Source organism: Eretmochelys imbricata, chromosome 15 (genome assembly GCF_965152235.1).
Source record: "Eretmochelys imbricata isolate rEreImb1 chromosome 15, rEreImb1.hap1, whole genome shotgun sequence".
In the NCBI taxonomy this organism is placed as follows: domain Eukaryota; kingdom Metazoa; phylum Chordata; order Testudines; family Cheloniidae; genus Eretmochelys; species Eretmochelys imbricata.
The window spans coordinates 24,574,269-24,594,802 of record NC_135586.1 but is presented as its reverse complement, the minus strand read 5'-3'; the positions used below and the strand labels follow the sequence as shown (position 1 = coordinate 24,594,802).

The 20,534-nt window shown below is 46.3% G+C and overlaps 1 protein-coding gene across 1 annotated transcript in view; it reads right to left on the bottom strand.

Moving 5' to 3' along the window:
• NCOR2 (nuclear receptor corepressor 2) overlaps positions 1-20,534 on the bottom strand; it is a 284,712-nt gene that overhangs the window by 199,569 nt on the left and 64,609 nt on the right. The window contains exon 4 of the mRNA XM_077835004.1: positions 7,556-7,735. Within this exon, the coding sequence (XP_077691130.1) occupies positions 7,556-7,735 (180 nt within the window). The remainder of the gene's footprint in view (positions 1-7,555; positions 7,736-20,534) is intronic.

Genomic DNA, 20,534 nt, shown 5'->3' with positions numbered 1-20,534 from the left:
GGATTCACCAAGGGAAAGTCGTGCCTGACTAATCTAATTGCCTTCTCTGATGAGATAACTGGTTCTGTGGATGAAGGGAAAGCAGTGGATGTGTTATTCCTCGACTTTAGCAAAGCTTTTGACACGGTCTCCCACAGTATTCTTGTCAGCAAGTTAAAGAAGTATGGGCTGGATGGATGCACTACAAGGTGGGTAGAAAGTTGGCTAGATTATCGGGCTCAACGGGTAGTGATCAATGGCTCCATGTCTAGTTGGCAGCCGGTATCTAGCGGAGTGCCCCAAGGGTCGGTCCTGGGGCCGGTTTTGTTCAATATCTTCATTAATGATCTGGAGGATGGTGTGGATTGCACCCTCAACAAGTTTGCGGATGACACTAACTGGGAGGAGTGGTAGATACGCTGGAAGGTAGGGATAGAATACAGAGGGACCTAGACAAATTGGAGGATTGGGCCAAAAGAAATCTGATGAGGTTCAACAAGGACAAGTGCAGAGTCCTGCACTTAGGACGGAAGAATCCAATGCACCGCTACAGACTAGGGACCGAATGGCTAGGCAGCAGTTCTGCAGAGAAGGACCTAGGGGTGACAGTGGACGAGAAGCTGGATATAGTCAACAGTGTGCCCTTGTTGCCAAGAAGGCCAATGGCATTTTGGGGTGTATAAGTAGGGGCACTGCCAGAAGATCGAGGGACGTGATCGTTCCCCTCTATTCGACATTGGTGAGGCCTCATCTGGAGTACTGTGTCCAGTTTTGGGCCCCACGCTACAAGAAGGATGTGGAGAAATTGTAGAGAGCCCAGCGAAGGGCAACAAAAATGATTAGGGGACTGGAACACATGAGTTATGAGGAAAGGCTGAGGGAACTGGGATTGTTTAGTCTCCGGAAGAGAAGAATGAGGTGGGCTTTGATAGCTGCTTTTAACTACCTGAAAGGTGGATCCAAAGAGGATGGATCTAGACTATTCTCAGTGATAGCAGATGACAGGATAAGGAGTAATGGTCTCAAGTTGCAGTGGGGGAGGTTTAGGTTGGATATTAGGAAAAACTTTTTCACTAGGAGGGTGGTGAAACACTGGAATGCGTTACCTAGGGAGGTGGTGGAATCCCCTTCCTTAGAAGTTTTTAAGGTCAGGCTTGACAAAGCCCTGGCTGGGATGATTTAGTTGGGATTGGTCCTGCTCTGGGCAGGGGGTTGGACTAGATGGCCTCCAGAGGTCCCTTTCAACTCTGTTATTCTATGATTCTATGTCCTGTCCATCCACCTAATTTCTCAGCTGAAATTTCAATCCTGACCAAATACAAAGCTCCATCAATACAATAAAAACAGCAATCCCCAACTACCCCTATCCTTTGACCCACCCCACTGCCCCAAAGCCAGAGGAAATCTATCTTATGCCTTGCAGTTTGATCTCAAGACCCAATAACCAAGGCATCTGAAGGACAAAAGGTGGGTTCGATATTCCCTTTTTGGAATATGCCCCAGTCCTGGTCCCCTCCTGTTTAAACCAGGAGACCACTGGCTCAAGTGTCTCCACTGATCTCCCTCCATGGATGCTGCCAGAGTTGTGAAGTGGTTCCCCAACAAGAGGAGGTAAGCCGCTTAAAGCTTTCCAGGTCAGGACCAACATGTTCAACTCCACTTGGGAACTAATCAGCAACCCATGTCTTGATGAACTACTTTCCCCTGGGGCTTACAGTGCACTTCTAGTTCTTTGTTCAACTAGAACAGCTTCCAAACAGAGCTGGGTCCAAGCAGCAAAGGTCCAATCCAGATCAGAACTTTCCCAGGGTCGAAGAGTGTTAGTATCCAGGGTTTGGTTCAAGGAATGAAATGCATGCACTATTCTCATAATAGAAAAGATGCCCTTTACAGGCCCCAAAACTACAAAATCCAGGAATTCGAAACAAAAGATCCCCAGATTATCAAACAGAAAACAAAAAACCACAATTTCCATCAGGGAAAGGATTTGGGTAAAATCTCTAGAAATTTTGACAGGTATTTTGGCAGCCCACAAAAAGTTTCCTGAGTGGTCAAATCTGTTCTAATTGATTTAAGACAGAAGATTTGATGGCAAATCAAGAAATGAATGATTGCCAGTAAGTGGAGGCTCATTAAAAGCAGCTCCTTAAAAGCAAAACCACCACCCCTGCAAATCTAATTATAGCTGAAATACAGTGAAGAATTACAGTCTCTCTACTCTCTGTGGGAGTAATACTGTACAATGATCAAAGGTGCAGGCCCACCAATTAGAGCAAACGGACTAGGGGTTACTTCCCCTCTGTGCTCTCGGAGATTACAAAGATGATCTCAGTTGGTTTAGCCAGCAACAGTGTCTCTTGGAATTTGTGGAAAATGGCAAAGCAAAAGCGGCCAGCATCAAGAGACGGATCTTAAAGGTCTGCCACAAAAACCAGGCCGGGACTATGACCTTTACAAAATCAGGAGGAGTCTTGACGGCGACACGCCAACCCTCCGCTAGCCTGCAACTTCCCTCTTCTGCTAAACTGAAAATCCCACGGCAGGTCTTCGAGGCAACACCCAGCCCTGTCATTAGGGACAGCGTAAGCTTCCCTCTCCTTTTAAGGCCAATCAGTTCCTAAATGAAGGCAGCACCTCTTTCTCTTCCCCAGCGACAATGGTACGGTAATAACAATACTTAATCTGCAGGGCATATGGCAGCAAGCACAGATCCCTCCTCTTTGATCAAGTTGCATGAGGTATGAACTGAAATAGCTTTGGCTGGGTCTGGTTTTTCCAGTCTTCTGTGAATCTAGTCAGTCTCTGGCACGGTTGCCCTTACTCAGAGGTAGCTAACATTTAAATGTTCATGTTTAATCCTGGCACATGCTAGTTCCTGGGCAGAAGTCACCAGTGATTAGCCTACACACACAAGAACATGGCAACTTAAAACAGAAAAACAGGGTTTCCAGCTCAGGAAATCTACTTCTAACACATATTCTAAGAAAAAGAGGCTGAGAAACAGCAGATAAAATTCAGTTGGGGGAATTGTTCTTGAACATGATAAACCTACCTGGCAGATTTGGCAAATAGGCCAAGTCTTGGGCTCCCCTACAGTGCTGCAAGGCTACAGGCCACTGCTGGCTCCACCTTTGCCAGCAGGTGTCAGCGTTACACTTCCGAAAAGCATTCTGGAGATGGCTTAGAAAATATTTACAAAGAAAGAAAATCCCAGAAAATTTTTGGTGGGTGGGTGGGTGTGTTTTTTTTTCCAAGATCCCTGGTACCATGGCCAGGAATAACTGCATGGTGATTATCCTTCTTTGTCATGACAGAGAAGGCTAGTGGGAGAAGTGAAAGAGATTGAACACACATGAATAAAGCCGGGGAGGGGCAGCTGGACAAAGCAGCTCGCTGGTGCATTGGATTTCAGGAAAGCAAAGCTCCTGGCTGCTTCATCAGACTTTGCTTCATCAGAACCCCTCCTGCCAGCCAAGCCCAGCGAGAGCCTTCAGGGCCATTTTTGGAACGACCAAGGAGACGCTGTTGCTGCTGCTTTTTTTTTTTTTTTTTTTGCGCACAGGCTTTGTGTACAAATGTGTTTAATTGTCTCTAAGACCTCCCAAGGACAGAGGGAAAATGCATTGAGACATTAGGGCTTCATACAACTGCTCTACTGTTTGCTCAAGGAAGATCTGGCTAATATCTTTTGTTTTCTCTCTCATGTTCTTTAAAAGTCAGTGGCTCAGATGCCCAGATGAACCAAATGTTCTCAAAGTATTACAGAGAGGAACTTTTCTGCTCTCTCTTTTTCCCCCGCACCTCTCAAATATTTTCTCTTGCACTGAATCCTAAAAGGCCAGATGTACTGAACTTTCTTAAGGAGAGGGAAGGCCACGGTCAATATCTGTAACTGATTGCACACCAAGCAACAGAACCACACGCAAAGAAAAGGGAGAAGGGGGTTTATCTGTCAGCAGCTACTTTTGCCGCCTTTGTAACTAATCTGAGCCTTTGCAGAGGATTTATAAAATCAATGTCCGGGGGAGAGACCAAGACAAACAATAAAAGCCTTTTCTTTCCAGGACGATGGCCTGGTTTTGAAAGATGCTAAGTACCTGTAGCTCCTTTAACTTCAATCTGTGGGTATCCAGCAGCTCTGGAAAAGCCGGGCTGCAGAGCTGTCTGCTAGGAGGACACCGTCCCCACAGCTACTGTGAATTATACCCTGGAGGAGTTGGGGGAATCTCCAATCCAAGGTAAAATGACAATCTCGTTTTGCTTTCCCAGAGTCACTGACTTAACATCAACTTTCCACTAGAAAACAAGCCAAACTGCCCAGCTGTGCTTCACTGGTGACCCGGCATGCACAGGCCTGGAAGCCCTGCACCCTTGGTAAAGCCAGGTGGCTCCAGGAGTACTAAGCCTCTAACTAAGTGGAGCCTGTTGCTCTCAATAGGCTAAATCCCCCTTCACTGCAAACTGACCGGGGGATGGACACTGCCAGCATGTCGAGGTCGCCGGACCAAAGGTCCCTTGGGAGCTTTTTGGAGCAAGGGCTTTTTTTTTTTTTTTTTTTTAAAAAGGAACTGTAATGAATACAGTGTTGGTGCAAAGTGCCAGCTTCTTTCCTGAGACGGGTGCATGGAGGCAGCCCCGCCTGAGAAGGGGCACCACCCCTGCAGATGCGGGAAGCACCTGGTGCATAGTGCTGCGTTGCAGTCAGTTTGGGCCACTCTGTCAGGTGAAGCAGGCAGAAAGGCCAGCAGGACCAGGCAGCATGCAAGGAAATCTCCCTGGCCACTCTTACGGCTCCTATTCCAATTTCTCTCCCAGGCCTCAGCGAAGGGGGCATGGTCGCAAAGCTGATGCATCTGGCTGATTCCCCAGCTGCCAGGACAGTCCCTTGGAGCATAGGGAGCCAGGCATAAGATGAGAGCAGGCTTCAGGTCCCTATCAGCAGAGAATGTAAAGATGTCTTAAAGCTACCTTTGACCCATTCTGCCCTCCCCCACATCCTTCCATCTGCTTCTCTGCAAAGCAGCTTGGGGAGACCAAGGGATCTGGCCCAGGAGTTTAAAGCTGACAGAGTCCTTTGAATCCAACTTTATCATTACGCCACCATTGTCCTGGCAGGTCTGCCTTTAAAGGAACCAGCCTTCCAGTGGCAAGCACCAGAATCTTACTGCTCTCAGCCCTTACGGCGGGCCAGACTCCACTCAACTCCCAAAACATAAAACAAGGGAATCCTCTGTGGTTTTAAATCACTCCAGATGTTCCAGCTGCACCAATGAAAAGGCAGTTTTGGGGCCATTCATTTCACCTGGCATCACAGCTGTTTCTTAGCCCTGCGGGCTCCCCTCCATTCCCCTCTCCCTGCTCCAGCCCTTTTGATACCTCTGTAGGGAAATCAACTGAAAACAGGTGTCTAGGACTAATTACACCACACTATTTAAAAACAAAACCAAACTGTCCTGATTCCACTTACAAGGGGGCTGGAGAGGCATCTGTTCATCAAAACCTCAACTCTATTCATAGCAAAAAAGGGGCATTTGGGATGGCCTTTCAATAAAGAGACTAAAGAGCTTGGTTCTCTGCCAGCTACAGCGCAGCCTGCTGAGAGTGCACGTGAGCACGAGCGTGTGCATGGGCGTGTGCGATTGTGTGTGTGTGAAACGAGAGGAGACTCTTCAGTTCTTTTATTACACTCATTATTCCCTTCCTGTGCCGTTTCTGCCGCACTTGGAAGGAACGTCAGCAACTTGTTTTCCCTCTAGGAGCATGGAAATAGACCCAGTTTTTCATTCAGAATGACAGCCCAATTATACCGCCTCCTTAATTCATAAATTCCAGGGCACACGCACATCAGGAGAGCTGGCTCATCTCTCGGGCGGGTGGGGATTAGCAGTCATCAGCAAGCATTACAGAGCTTCCTGACGCACGGGAAGTAACAAGGGGTAACAAGGAGACACAAGAGAACTGCTTTGCTTTAGGCATTGAAAAACCTTTATAAAAATCACAGGCTGCCACTGTACTTTTGTCATGTTAATCTCTTAATGGGGTTATGGTAATCTGTGTGGGAACAATAAGCCTGGGATGTGCTGGTGGAGTCTTCTACCAGGCAGACTTCTACTCTGCTACATAGATAAGGAAAGATGGTCCAGTGGTTAGAGCACTAGCCTAAGATTTAGAAGACCTGGGTTCAATTCCCTGCTCTGCCACAGACATACTGTGTGACCTTGGGCAACTCACTTAGCCTCCCAGCACTCATCTGTAACATGAAGAGCAGCCATCTCTGCAGGGAGGATATGTACATTGAAAACAGTCATGTGTCTAGATACTACAGTAACAAGGGCCTTACGGTGAGACCTAGGGCTTCCCTAGAATAGTGGTACACGCCTACCCAAGGCCCAGCAGTAGAATTTGATGGCAACCAGATACGGTCTCTTCTCCCATCCCCTCAATTGACTGCAGGAAGGGAGCTGCCCAGAGCCCTCTGTTACATCTGCCTGAGCCCAGGCACACGGAGCAGAGTAACACTCAGTGCAATACAGCAGGGGCTGCAGGTTAGGTCACAAAACAGCAGAGGGCGCTGTTCCCAAGTCTGCCACTGATGCTGCGCTGCCCTATCGTGTCGACACACAAAGCTTTGGGTTGGTTTTCCAGCTACAACGAGAAGTCTCAGTATTGCAGCTTTATTTTGGGGGACACACACACACGGACACACACCAGGCGAAGAGGGAGAACAGGACAACTGGTGCACACACTGATTACAGAACTACCAAGCGTGCCAGGCACCACCACGAGTCGGGAACAACAAACAGCAACATATAATGCAATATAGGCAGAACGGATGGAGTTTTATGTGGCCGGGGCACTGCAAAGAAGCAAATCCCTTCCTGAGACTCAGGGTGGAAATATCCAAGCGCTGAATTTGGCATTCGCAGATTTAGAACCAGAGCACAATCGCCTTTTTTTTTTTTTTTTTTTTTTTTTTAACATTTCCCACCACTGCACTACCCGCAGCACTATTCCCCCCGTGGTAATGCTGCTGGAGATCTAGTTGGGAGGAAAAATAGTCTTGTGATTACAATGCACAGGATTGAGGACCTGGGATCAATTGCCAGCTCTGTCACTCACTTCTTGCTTGGCCCTGGGCATGTCGCTTAGTTTCTCTGTGCCTCATTTCCCTATCTATATAACAGGGATAAAAATACTTCTTTACCTCACCCCTTGTCTGTCTTCTCTATTCAGGTTGTAAGCACCAGGTGGGTCGGGATCGGCACTTACCAGGTGCGCGCACAGCACAATGGATCCCTGGTCTTGGTTTGGGCCTCTTGGTGCTAATGCAGTACAAACAACAGGGCTGATGGGCCGGCGAGCTGTCCAGGGGAAGTCTAGGCGAGACGCTGGTTAAAGCGCTAGCAGTTGCCTTGCCTTACGTACAGTAGCTGCTGCAATTGCTTCCCTCAGTGGAACTGTGCAATGCCACCCCTCGGCGGACGGCAGTGGACACACGGAACAGACGGGCCGCCATTACAGGGACGTGCGGATGCTCTGACAGACATACCACTCCATCAGTGCTGGGCCACCCTACCTGTTTCTTTTTCAGCTTGGAGATCTGCTGCTCCACCATGGTGATCTCCCGATCCACTCGGTCCATGTTCTGGATCAGCTCCTCCTTCGAAAGTCTGGAGGGTAACAGATCCAGCTCCGAGTCAGGGTGGGCGGGGCTGACCGGAGACACGGGTTCCAGCTTGCCTGTCAGGCTTCGCTCCTGTGGAGAGTAAGAACAATCCGATCAGCGATTTCAGCACCTCTCCCTCACATGCCCTCATCACGTGTTGCAGATGCGCACTTCCCTGGTCACTTTCCAGCCCTTTAACACGGACGCTTCAAAGAACCTGCTACACTAAGCAAGGCTGGCCGCATCACCCGGACACTCTACAAACTCCCCGGCTCCCCACAGAACAGCTAGTTAAACTCCAGAGAATGAGAAGGTGGCCTTCATCTTTATGGTCACCCATGGTACTGGTCCAAGAAAGGCCACTCACTTTGGGACCATCCATTCCTGCAGCAGTCACACCCCACAGAAACCATAAAACCATCAACTTCCCAGGTCAAACTCCTGATGGCAGGGGACAGAGCTTTACTGATAACTGGTTCCAGACTACCACAAAACTTAACACGACAATAGCCCTAACAACTAAATTGAGGAAGAGAGAGTAACACAGGCACGCACTTTGTTCTAAAAGAATTCCAGAAGCCTCCCCGAGAGAGAGAGAGAGATATCTAGTCCACCTGGGGGGTGGGGGTGGGGGGATTTCATGCTCTTGTTAATTTGGGGAGGAGCTCAGATACTAGGGTGGTGGGTGCCAGATAAATAAGACAGCTGTATGAGAGACTAGGTTAGATAAAATAGACAGAACTAATGACAAATGTCTGTCTACAGGCTCTAAAGCAAACAGTGTTGGAGGAAGTGCTCTTCAAAAAAGAAACTTCATGGAACAATGCAACCTAACAGAGCTTCAAAGAATAGCTCTCATTAGGATGGCGTTTGCTGGGGGGGAAGGGGGAGGGACGACACCACTGGGGAAAAGATCAAAATGTTCAGCACTTTTGATTTTTCCCAAGCAAAGTAATGGTTTAGCTACTACTAATTAGCCAATATCTCCTGACAGTCTTAGAACAATAATCCTGCTGTTGTGCAATGCCTTTCACCCCAAAGATCTCGAAGTGTACTTACTGATATACAAACTTGGCAAAGGGTTCCGTTCACCCACCACTGAAATGAAGCCACCTCTGGGCTGAAGCACTGCAGCTGATTAACATCGCATGGCAATGTGAGAAGTAGTTTAGAACTGGACATGAACACCAGCTCATCCCAACGCAAGTAGAGTTCGGCAAAGAGGATTCTGCCTTGCTCTTAACTAACATCTGCTTGCACACAACCTCCTCTTTCACATGCAACAGAGCCCAGAAACCTTGAGCGCCTTGCTGTACGTCTAGCAAGCACTTGAATATCAAGGCCTGAAACAGCCTGGGGAATTTCAAGAGGCAAGAGACAGATTCATCCAACCTGGCAGGACACTGAAGTTAACGCTCGTGCCTTTATAGGATCTGTAACTACACAACAGGCTCTCAATTTTGTGTCTTATTTCCTATCACCACGTGGGGCCCTGCTTCCATGCTGACTCAGCGCATCCCCATAGTTCCTTACCGTCTCCTGTCCCAGTGCTGACCCAGCCCTGACCCTGTTTTGCTGTGAGATCCGACAGGATCCCAATACGACAGCCTATTCTGGCCTAATGCATTCCACTCATATTTGTAAGCGACAAGACATCGTAATTAAGTTTATCTGTTCAGTTATTTTGCGATGGGATGGGGTTTCTTTTCCCCCAGGATGGAAACAGGGGAGGTAAAAATGATGGTTTAGTTTGTAACCTTAAACCACAAGCTGCTCAATAATCACCCTGCAGCTGCTCTGAGAAAAATATGAAAAAAAAAAAAAGCGAACAAGCAACGAAGTTCACACAAAACTTTGCACCTTTATTACAGCAGCCTTACAACTAGAGACAAGTCTGCCATTGTTCTCCAGCACCAACTGGTGCTTTTCATTCCTTCCAGAAGGGCTCCCTTTCTCTCTGACTCCCGGGCTGTGGATCACTGCCAGGCTAACTTCCCGCCTGGACCAGCAACAGGTGGGCTATTCATTAACTTACCACTTGTACTTCGGGGCGGTTTCCTCCTTTGGGAGGCACGGGGCGACGTGATCTCAAACCGCAGCTAGCTGGGGCCAACGATACGACACAAGAACGTTCTGCTGCGTTGGTTAAAGCGCCAGGCATCCGCACAGTTAAGCACTATGAATTGCTCTGGCCCGGACATCATTACCCATGATGAAACCTTCTGGGATTGACGTGTGCGTAAAAAAAGATACCACCTAATGACACTCGAGCGTGTCTTAATTAATTAATTAATAGCTGCTTACTGGAATGTGCAGCTGCAGCACGTAACCTCCACCCCTGCTTTTTGAACTCCCAAAGCAGCCTTAGAAGTGGAGCGTGCATCACAATGCCACATCTTAAGCCTTGCTCCCCACTCAAGCCGGCCCTGGACACCTTTGATACTGTTCAAGGGATTTTCACCACGCTGCAAATGAAGCTTCATGCTGCTTGCAGTCAAGTTTCACTCAATTATAAGCAGGTTTCACTGTGCTAGCCTCCCAGAAAGCAAAGCCTGTTGACTCCTCGATAGGTATTCGGTGCCGCAGTCAAAGGGAATCATCATTTTCTTTTGCTCAGCCAGAGCAGAGGAGGACTGAAAGGGGAAGAAGTTGCAGCAAAGGATGGAGAGGAAGAGATTTCTGCCCAGGCCCCATTCCAGCCACTGGAAAGAACTGAGATAGGACAGTCAACGCTCTTCATGAGCACCTTCTTCTTGCCTGCCAGTGGCTGTCCCAGAGCTTCTGACCCCAGGGCCACAAGGGCTAATGAATAATGTTCTTACTTTTCTTTGCTCCCCCCTTTATACAACTCTGCTAAGAGAGAAGGAGTTTGTGGATAAAAAGACATGTACAATTCCAAGACTGGACTCACAGAAACCAAACACCCAGGAGGGTCTCTCTTCAAATGGCTTTATTCCAGTAAGAGTGTTTGGTAGCTTTAGAGGCACATTGGCTCATCAATGCCGCTCCTGCTTCTGCCACCGTGAAGATAAAGCATAGTAGCAATCTGGATATTAATATCCTTTCCCCCACCACATTCCTTACTATCACAGGATGGGTTTTTTCATTTCTTAGCATGAGAAGATACCACAAAGGCAGCTGAAGAAGTTGACTCCAAACGTCCCTCCAAAAACCAAGCTACAAGAGCATTAAACACATACTGAGAAGGCAAAACAGTGGGTTTCTGTCTCGCTAGATTTACACTGGGATAAGATGGTGCAAGTGCTCAGTTACCTGACAACCACAAGCGGAGAGCTGAGGCCTGGCCTTCCTCATGAGCAACTGTTAAGCCTTCCCTGTGCTCTCAATTTTCAAAGCCAGAGGAAGCAGAAGATAGATTTCTAGGCATGCAATGCATGGTTTGCTCAAGCCTATGGGACAGCAGGAGTGGGAAGAAAATTGTGTGGTGATGGTGTGTGGATGAGCGAATCAGCAGAAGTCATTTCAGGCCACAATTTCAGAGAGCGAGAGAGAGAATCGAACTCTTAAGTACAAAACAACCAAGTAAACTGGCCCACATTTGGCAATACGCAAAACGTAAGGAACTTTAAAAGATTAAAGCCCTTTTTGTAAAACCGTTGGAGACTCTGTTTCTGCTCTCCAGCCATATTTTCAGCCTACGGATGCTGGAAGAGAAGCGATGGTATAGTGGAGCAGAAAGAATGGCAGAGCGCTACCCTACATAAAAGCACCGTCATCACGCACGAGGTCAGCGGTGCTCAGAGGCTCCTTCAAAACGGGGAATTGCCATTTTCACAGACACAGGTATCTAGACAGAGAGAGACAGACAACAAGGACGCGGGAGAAAGGGAATGAATGCAGAAGTCTCTTGGGAAACTCACACCTGATAATGAGGTTCAGGGAGTAGCACTCTTGTTTTTAAAAAGAAACCCTTATTCCTAAGCGCAAAAACCAGGTGCACATGAAAAGATGGTGACACAGCTGCCTGCCACAGTCAGTTTGAAAAGGCTGGACTTTCAAAGCAGGTTAAGTAACAGCAAGCGGTGGGCACTTGAATCCCCGAGGTGTACTCCAACCTCCTCCATTAGCGCTCTTCCTGGGAAAGGAGGCCTGATTGCCTCCCGGGGTGAAGAGCGCTGAGCATGAGTGTTCGCAGATTATGAATTTAAAATACTCTTGTGCTTGACTCAGTCAAGTAACGAGGGCCTAGGGCTCTTTTGATGCAGCAGCTATTGCTGGGAGCAATCCTGTGCTGTCAGAGGCCTGGACTGGGTGACCTAATCGGTCTGTTCCCTCGCCAATTTCCATGGCAGAATACATAAGGAGATGCTCAGTGAAGCTTACAACAGCACGCCTTACACACAGTGATTGCTATGTCACCAGAACATCCAGTTTTCTACTGTTGGTTCTTTGTCACTGTGAGAATCTGCCTGTTCTTTTGCACAAGTGCTGATATCTTGGCATCAAACGTGTCATAAGCACGCCTAAAAACGGCTGTTTGGAATGCTCTAAAGAGACAGGGGCCATGTAAGTAATTCAGCCCGACCTCATACGGGTTCAACATTAAACGTTCATGACAGAGAGAGACCTTGTGGCACAAACCTCAAAGGGAAACGGCACACTGTGGGGACACGACAACTCAGTGCAATGCATCTCCTGAAGATTACCAGGGAAGAGAAGAAAGCAGGGTAGCAAAAGCCAAAAAGGAGAACAGGATGGGTACATATAACAACATATCCTTTGAAGATCCATGCCAATGGGCCTCTCAGCTGCCCACAGAACCCTTGGAGAGGAACAAAAGATTGGGAATCTCCCATTCACATTATGACTGGGACTGCCTTTTCCTTGCTCCAATGTTATCCCCCCCGCCCCCGCGACATGGCAGCTCAAAGCATCCAGCCAAGAGGGGGATGCTCCAGCTCCCAGCAAGCCAGACACTGCTGGATTGTGCTTGCTAGCTGCAGAGAGAAATCCCATCCTGAGGGAGCATCCTGGACCAGAAAGTCAAATATTTGTGAACTGCATCCTTAAAATAGGAACCCATTGCAGCCAACACAGGAGCCCAACTCACTGCTAGGGAAGGTGGTTTTGTTTTTTTAAATGGTAGCAGTGGTCTGCTTCCTAACACTGAAGAAGCCACTTAAAGCAGGCTCTATATAATGATGTTGACGCCTGGGATCCTATCACATCCAGGTTTTAAATTAACATAGTGTGAAACGTAAAATTCTTCTTATTAACGAGTAGTCACAGCCTTCAAAACCAGCATGCAGCCCAGAGAGTTAGAATCAATCTGCTGGAGGGAAGAAAACAATTACTTCATTACTCAAGTCGATACTTTCTCAGTAATTATACTGTTTCCATGTGATTTGTTTTTATACACAGCTAACAGCTACCGTAGTCCCTGTTTGTCCCTGGTGTTGTTATTATGCGATTTGTATGATAACAAGGGGAACAAGGGTGGGAGCGGGGGGCCAGGATTAATGTAAAGCCTCCCTTGGTAATAACAGCTGCTGCCATAAAATAAAACAATTAACACTAGAGACACACTCCATCTGAGAGGAGAACCTGTCCTAGATTTTTATTCTGTATGTGGTTGTCCCAGGCATAGGTCCCACCAATAAAAATCATAGCTCTTCACTGGAGGTCCCACCAATAAAATCAAACCTCTGTATATTATGAGTGTCACCTTCACCTTCTGGGATGCAACTGATAGAGTCTCTTATTTTAAACGGCAAAGACTGGGGAAGAATATGTAAAGCCGTCATGGCCCAATGTTTCTAAAACAACTGCAGATTCAGGGCTTGATTCAACTTTCCCGGACTTTAATTGGAGTCTGCAGTGGGCCCGATCCAGCTATCACACGGCGGTTTAAAAGATGCACGTGGGCAAGCGGTCAAAGCACAAGATCAGGAATTCTTGAATGCCGACTCCACCTCCAACAAGGACTGCCCTCTGCAGCCTTGGGGCTTGTCTACACTTACCGTGCTGCAGTGATGCAGCTGCAAGGGAAGACGCTACTTCGCTTCTCCCGTCGGCATACAGTTAATCCACCTCCACAAGCGGCAGCAGCTGTGTCGATGGGAGAAGCTCTTCCGTCGGCACAGAGCTGTCTGCACCGGGGAGTTAGGCTGGGATAACTGCGTCGCTCAGGAGTATGGCTTTTCCACGTATCTGTAGTGACATACGTTTGTAGTGTAGACACTTCACCTTCCCTCACAGTAATTAAACCGATCAACCTCACTGGGCGGGCTGAACAGTCAATGCCTGAAGAAGAACGGCGCTGTTAGCATTGTGCATCAGAAGCAGTAATACTAAATAGACGGGAGGTGGGGTTGGAGAGTGGAGAATCAGCGAGGCAGAGGGAAGAGAGAGTTCAAAACAGCTGGTGCGGCTGAAGAGAACTAAAGAAGAGGAGGAAGGGGCTGGGGTGGGGCATGGAGGATGTGGGGGAAGGACAGATCAATAATATGCTGCCTTTTTTTTTTTTTTTTTAAATCCTTCCATGGAGGGCAAATCACCTGCCGGTGCAAAGTAAGTATTGCTCCTGCCTTCAGACACATATCTGCATTTAGCACTTTGAAAGGTAAGAGATAAATGAGAGAGGTTTTAGAATGAAGGCATGGTGGGAGACACACAATGGAGCCCTTGTTCACATCTGGACTCACCCAGACCTCAGGGCGAGCTGTGACTGGCTTGAACCTGGGTTTTCTTGACAATGAATCAGCCACCTTTCCAAAGCCCCAGGGGACACCACGTCATAACTTTGGAACCTTCACTTTCAAGCTGGTCAAATAAAGCTATGCTGGCTGAAAAAGAGGGGGCAAAGTCTAGTGGTTATGGATACGGAATTGGGAGTCAGGTCTCTTTGTTTTTAACCTTCTCTCTACCACTGCCTCAGTATGTGTGTTCCGGCAAGTCATGATGGCTCTCTGCCTCAGTTCACCCATCTATTAAATAAGTAGTCTACCAACAGTCTCTTCATTCCAGGAGCATGAGCAACTTCAACATCAAATGTCTGTAAATTACTTGGTTAACCCAGTTTAGTGAGGGACGTGACAATTAGGAAATTAAAGGATTGTCCAACTGCAGTTTGATTGATTGAGTTATTAAACACAGAGTTTTGTTAGAACTCTGAGCTTCTACCCCCAATTCCTTCTGCTTACACATCCCAGGTACACCCACAGGGTAAAAGAGAACAGTTACAACAGACAGCTGGATGACAACTGCTGCAGACCCACAGTGGGCAAAATTCAATTCAGACCTAAAAATGAAGGAAGCCCTTGCGTCTAGACAGACAGTTGAGGAGTATGAATGCCTGCGATTTTATCTGGGGATATAATTCTGTCATCTGAATCTTTCTTATCTCTACATACCCATCAAACGCATCTTAAATCTGCAAACTAATTAAATTCCCAGTATGCAGTTAGCGAGAGTCTGTGCCACAAGGCAGAGCCACTATTTGCTCTCTAGCCATCTGCAAGAACCTGTGGTTTGGAGAGCATTGTGCGATTTCGTAAACCTAGAGTAAGTACTAAACCCAAGGGCTATTAAGGGCTGTGATTCCTATGGAAGTGAGAGAAGGGGAAGAAGGCTGGGAAGTATCTTCTCCAGTTTCGTACTAGAGATGGCAGAGCAGGTCAGGGAATCCAGGCCTCCCGATGCCCAATCTAGTGCCCATTTTCCCCCTGGATTGCACTGCAAAAACAAGCTTATAAAAATGTTAAAACCAAAGAGGTCAAATGTATATTTAAATATAGTTAAAAGTCCAGAGGGAACCAGGCTTAACCCTAGAGCATCTGCAATCCAAACATTACAGCCTTGTGCTAATGCTGCAGATGAGAGTCAAAATGAATAGAAACAACCATGAAACTGACTAGCTGGTCATATCTTCCCAGCAGCGGGAAAGGCAGAAAGAGGTAAAAGAGCATAACTGTGAAAAGCAGATCAGGTTATTAAATTTCTTTTGTTTTTTTATCATCTGGCATTTTACTGACCCTTTCTGTAGCCCAATCTGTTTAAGGGAAATGTAATTTTTAAACCCTTAGGGTTTTCCATTGACCGAATCTTTGCAGTAAAACTAAAGGCGGCGTTAGCTTTTCTGGACTGATCCAAGTGCAGGCAGTGCTGTAAACTGTGCTTGATTCCTGGTCGCAGTTAATTTAATGCTTGCCAAAAGTAACGTCTCAAGAACACAGCAGCACTCGTTCAGAATTCCTGCAGCCCAACACCAGGCAAACCGCTCTGACTTGGGACCACCAAACGACACTCCCTTTGGTCTCAGGACTGCCTTCTAGCGATGGGCAGAAGTAGTTCTTACTAAACCACAGTAACTACACCCGTAACATAGTAGGAAAGGGGTGGGTGAAAAAGGCATCTGCAGAACTGTAAACGGTGCCTTAAAAATACACCCCCACAGCCCACCAAAAAAGGAGTCGAGTAGCAAGTACTCTAACATTCGCAAGCAAAACTAATCAGAATATTTAAGTAATTTAAAGCTGTGGGATCTAAGGATTACCTGTGTTTTCCTCAGTTCCCACACACAACAGCATGTGAAGACAGCAGCAGAAGAGTAAAAAAAAATATCATACTCATAGGATTTTAAATAGTAAATATTCTCACGGGAGTTAATGAAGCAGGAGACTCAGCAGCTGTATAAGAGAGAGCATTGATTGTTTTTTTTTTTTTTTAAATATGTAAACTTTTTGAGAGGACCCATGCAATTCCATTCCCTGTACCCGGGTGATTTCCATGCAGCCAGAGCACAAACTATCCCAAAAATTTTTTAGCTTGCACAAAACTAGGTCAAGAAATTTCCCCAATGTTTCAACCAGCTTGAAGCAATTTAACTGCAAAATAAGTAACAAATGCTGACTGTCCCTCCCCCCTCTCCACCAACAGATTTATGAGGTTGGTAAACCCTTCCCGTTCGTGTTCTGGTTAAATGCACGAACTGAAGCGCAGTATCTGGTCTTGCAAAACTTGTTTGCGTTCAAAGAAGCCATTCCACATTATTACACTTAACAGATGCCGCCTCCGGGCTCGCTAAGATTCCAGAAGAATACAGAAGCAGCAATGACAATGTATACATGCTTCAAAGCAACTCAGAACAATGACCAAATCCTGAAAGACTTACATAAAACTCCCATTGCACTCGTAGGTCTTATACAAACCAATGGATGTTCTGCCTCTCTCATTACCTCCTTGCATTTCCCGCTAGTAGATAATCATTGTATTGATGTCACACATTCCCCTAGTGAGATCATATGAATTATGAATACTCAGCTACCGAACTATTTATTATAGGTGGGCTAGTAGTGGGCACCTATTATTAAGGGTTCTCTGAGCCTTTGCATTTTAAAGACCCTGTTTTCAGCTGCTCTTAACTTTGCCAAAATTTTAACCATTTGGGCTGAAATTTTCCATGCTGGGGGTCTACCTCAGGTTGATTTTTCATTTTATTTTATTTTTGTAAGTTTCAGCCAAAACAGTTCAGCCATTCCCAAAAACGAGGTTAGGGAAATATATATTGGTTTGCAATGTTTTTAAAAAATATATATATATATATTCTGGCAACTTTTTCCATAAGAAGCTTTAGCACCTCCGTGCTTTGGAGCAGGGACTTGAAATTGGCAGGGGTGGCCCTTGGGTCAGGCATGTGCCTTTTGCTGTTCCTGTGAAAACCGGTCCAAATTTGGCTGAGGTTGAAAAATCTGTTCTCACATGCGCAATAGACACTTCTTCGAATTCAGCAGCTAACAGCTCTGAGGATTCCGTCCTCACGGAACATACTTTATCCCCTCATAGCTCCTACATGTGACCGGATTGCACAGGCTCCATTCTCCACCAGAATGACTGAGCAGGCTCCATCCCAGGGCTATAGGGGCTCTGAAAGACTTTCCCTATAATTGCTGCTCCAGGTTGGGTCTGGGTCCAGACACCTGAACTGAGAACAGGGAGGGAGTCCGACAGAGACACGGTGGGGGAGGTAATATCTTTTACTGGACCAACTTCCGTTGGCAACAGAGACAAGTTTTCAAGGAGCCCTAGTCTCTTCTGTGCTCTCACTGAAACCCCAGTCCTTGGGCCCAGCAACCTGCAGGAGAAAGCCACGGGACTCGAATGCAGTCCCAACATTAATGGACACTTTTAGACCTTAATATCTCTGTGCCTCGGCTCCTCATCTGTAAAATGGGGATACCACCACCCTGTCCCCTGTCACCTCATCTGTGTGCTGTGGAAATAAATTATGCACTCAGATACTATAGTGATGAGTGCCGTAGAAAAGCTCATGAGGAAATTAAGAATTCCGCATTCAGATCGGGGTCTGAATAGCGTACAGTAAATGAGACCTAGGGTCACACATTGAACAATGAGGATAAAACAAAATATTGAATAGTTGTTCATTCATTGAGCTCTGCCCATCCTGTGCACTAAATGAGGCACGGGTCCTGTGGAAAAAATGGTATGTAAGTGTCATTAAAGACTATCGTGATGCTTATGCACAAGGAGGCTGAATTAAGATTGCACAGACAACCTTAATTCGATCATTTCCTATCTTTTCAGTGCTTGACTTTGCAACCTTAACATTCGTTCAATGTAGATTTTGGTGTGTGAGAGTGTCCTTTCACCTGCCCTGAAGGCACTCAAGAGCAAAAATAAATATAAGTGAGCTCCCTTTTTCCGGTCACGTACAAATTCAACCCTAAATGCGACACCATCTGCTTCACAGAGCAAGAATTGCTTGGGTAACAAGCTGGGCTTCTGTTAGCCTCATAAGGAATTCAGTTACAGTACCACTGACATAATCACACCCTGCATGAATGAATTCAAGGTGATGGCAAAAAAAAAATAAAAAGAGAGACACCATTCCCTTCCTTCTATTTTTAGCACATAAACAAACCTGCTTCTACTTTTTCCTCAGCATTTGCATGTCTAGCTTCCTCTCTTCTGTGGCTGACATCTTTAGATGTTGAACAGTTTGCTAAGTCTCTCTCTCCATACACACACTTACTTCACTCCCATGAAGCCCCCCCACACACACACTTCACTCCCATAAAGCCACACACACACTCACCTCACTCCCATAAAGCTACATCTGAGGTTTACGTTTCCTTGATTGCAAACACTTGCCACCGTTACAAAGTAAAGCCCAGAGTACAAAGGAAAAAATAAGACCCTAGGTAAAACAGACCTCGAAGCACACACATTGCTCTTTTGGTTTATTGGATGGAAAGAGAGACCAGAGGTGCATTTTCAGATGTGGGAAAGAATAAGAGTATGACAAAATCCTGCATTTGGAGGCTCAAAAATAGAACTTGGGGGAGTAAATTCTGTTTAGGTTTACAAAGGCCAATTTGAGCATGCACAAGTAGGATCTGGAGGCCCCACTGTTTCAAACCCATGTTTGAAATTTTGTCCCACAAAGTGACTTCCTGCACTACATAGAAACTAGCCCTCACAGAGAGGGATTGCTCAGCAATAACTGAAATGCAACCATCTCTTGGGTGGAAGAGAATACCTGCCAGCAAAGCTACAAAAGAGGGGTTTGTCTGCTGTCTTTTAAAAGAATCAAACAAACAGTGAAGAATAAGAACTTCTCCAACTGAAATCACAGGGTGAATTTAGGGAGGCAAAATTTAACTATCCAATTTGGAATTTGGCCAGGGCAGCTCAGTTAACATCCCACCACTTCCCAAAAGAATGATTGAGATCTTTAACGGCCACAGCTGTAGCTCTCTAGAGAGACCAACATGTGACAGCTGACACATGGGAACACAGCAGAGAAATCCACATCACAGTTCTCTTCATTATTTCCTACAGCGGGGGACCCCTTGATGCAGATTCCTACTGGTTCCAACTGGGGCTTACTGGAGACCTGGCATCAGCTGTTCTGTTGGATCGTAACTGCTAGCTCGCTTATCTTCCCTTGGCATATTTGTGTTTATAGTAAATACACTTTTGTTTAAAGAAAAATCACATGCAAATTTTAACAGGATTTTATTATCAATAGAAGAAAAACTCTTTTGCGGCCATCAATATAACCCACCTTTACCTTCAACGCTAAGGACCCACCAGTGCTTATGAATTCATAAAGGTATCATATGCCACTTGGAAGCTCTGATCAATATTATTTCTGATATATTTCCTACTACCACCACTCTTCTCGCTCCATAAATACATTCATTCTACAATCAAGTCTGTTACCCATAACGTTACCTGCTTATCAGCTGCCTCTAAGAAATGCCATGAGTAACTGGAAGATTATATGAAAGTTAGTCTTTACTGAGCAGCTATGGAAAAAAACAGCCAGAAGAAGAAAAGACATAAGAAAGCAAACCAGAAACCTCATTCTGCAACTCTCTTCCTCACTCACTCACATAATCCCTACCCACCATCAACAGCATGATCATGGCTCAAAACCACAATCGCTTTCACTGGAACTTGAAAACCTCCACAGCACTCTCAGAGCTACCTAAACATTGGCAATATGCTTCCCCAGAATCATGTCAGTGTCATACATGACCTCTTCCCACCCCCTTCACTCATTCGCGCTCTTTCCTGTCTCTCCTATTACTGTAATTACTTTACGTAAATAAAAATTCTGAGCAACCCCTCCAAACACACAGATTTAAGTCACAGGGATTCCTTGGGGGCAAAAGTGCTGACCCAGAACTTCAAAGCCTTTTTACTTTTCCCACAGCAGCTCTGTTTCTTGAGTCATTTGTAAACAGCCTGGACAAACCACACAGTATACAATAGAGGACAGCCTTGCACTGATCATAGGAACTTGAACAACTCCTACGAACATCTACTGCAAGCAGCATTCTCACAGATGTAGCCATCGTTAAGCCATAGATCCCATTCCCACCCTGGTCCATGCAAAACACCA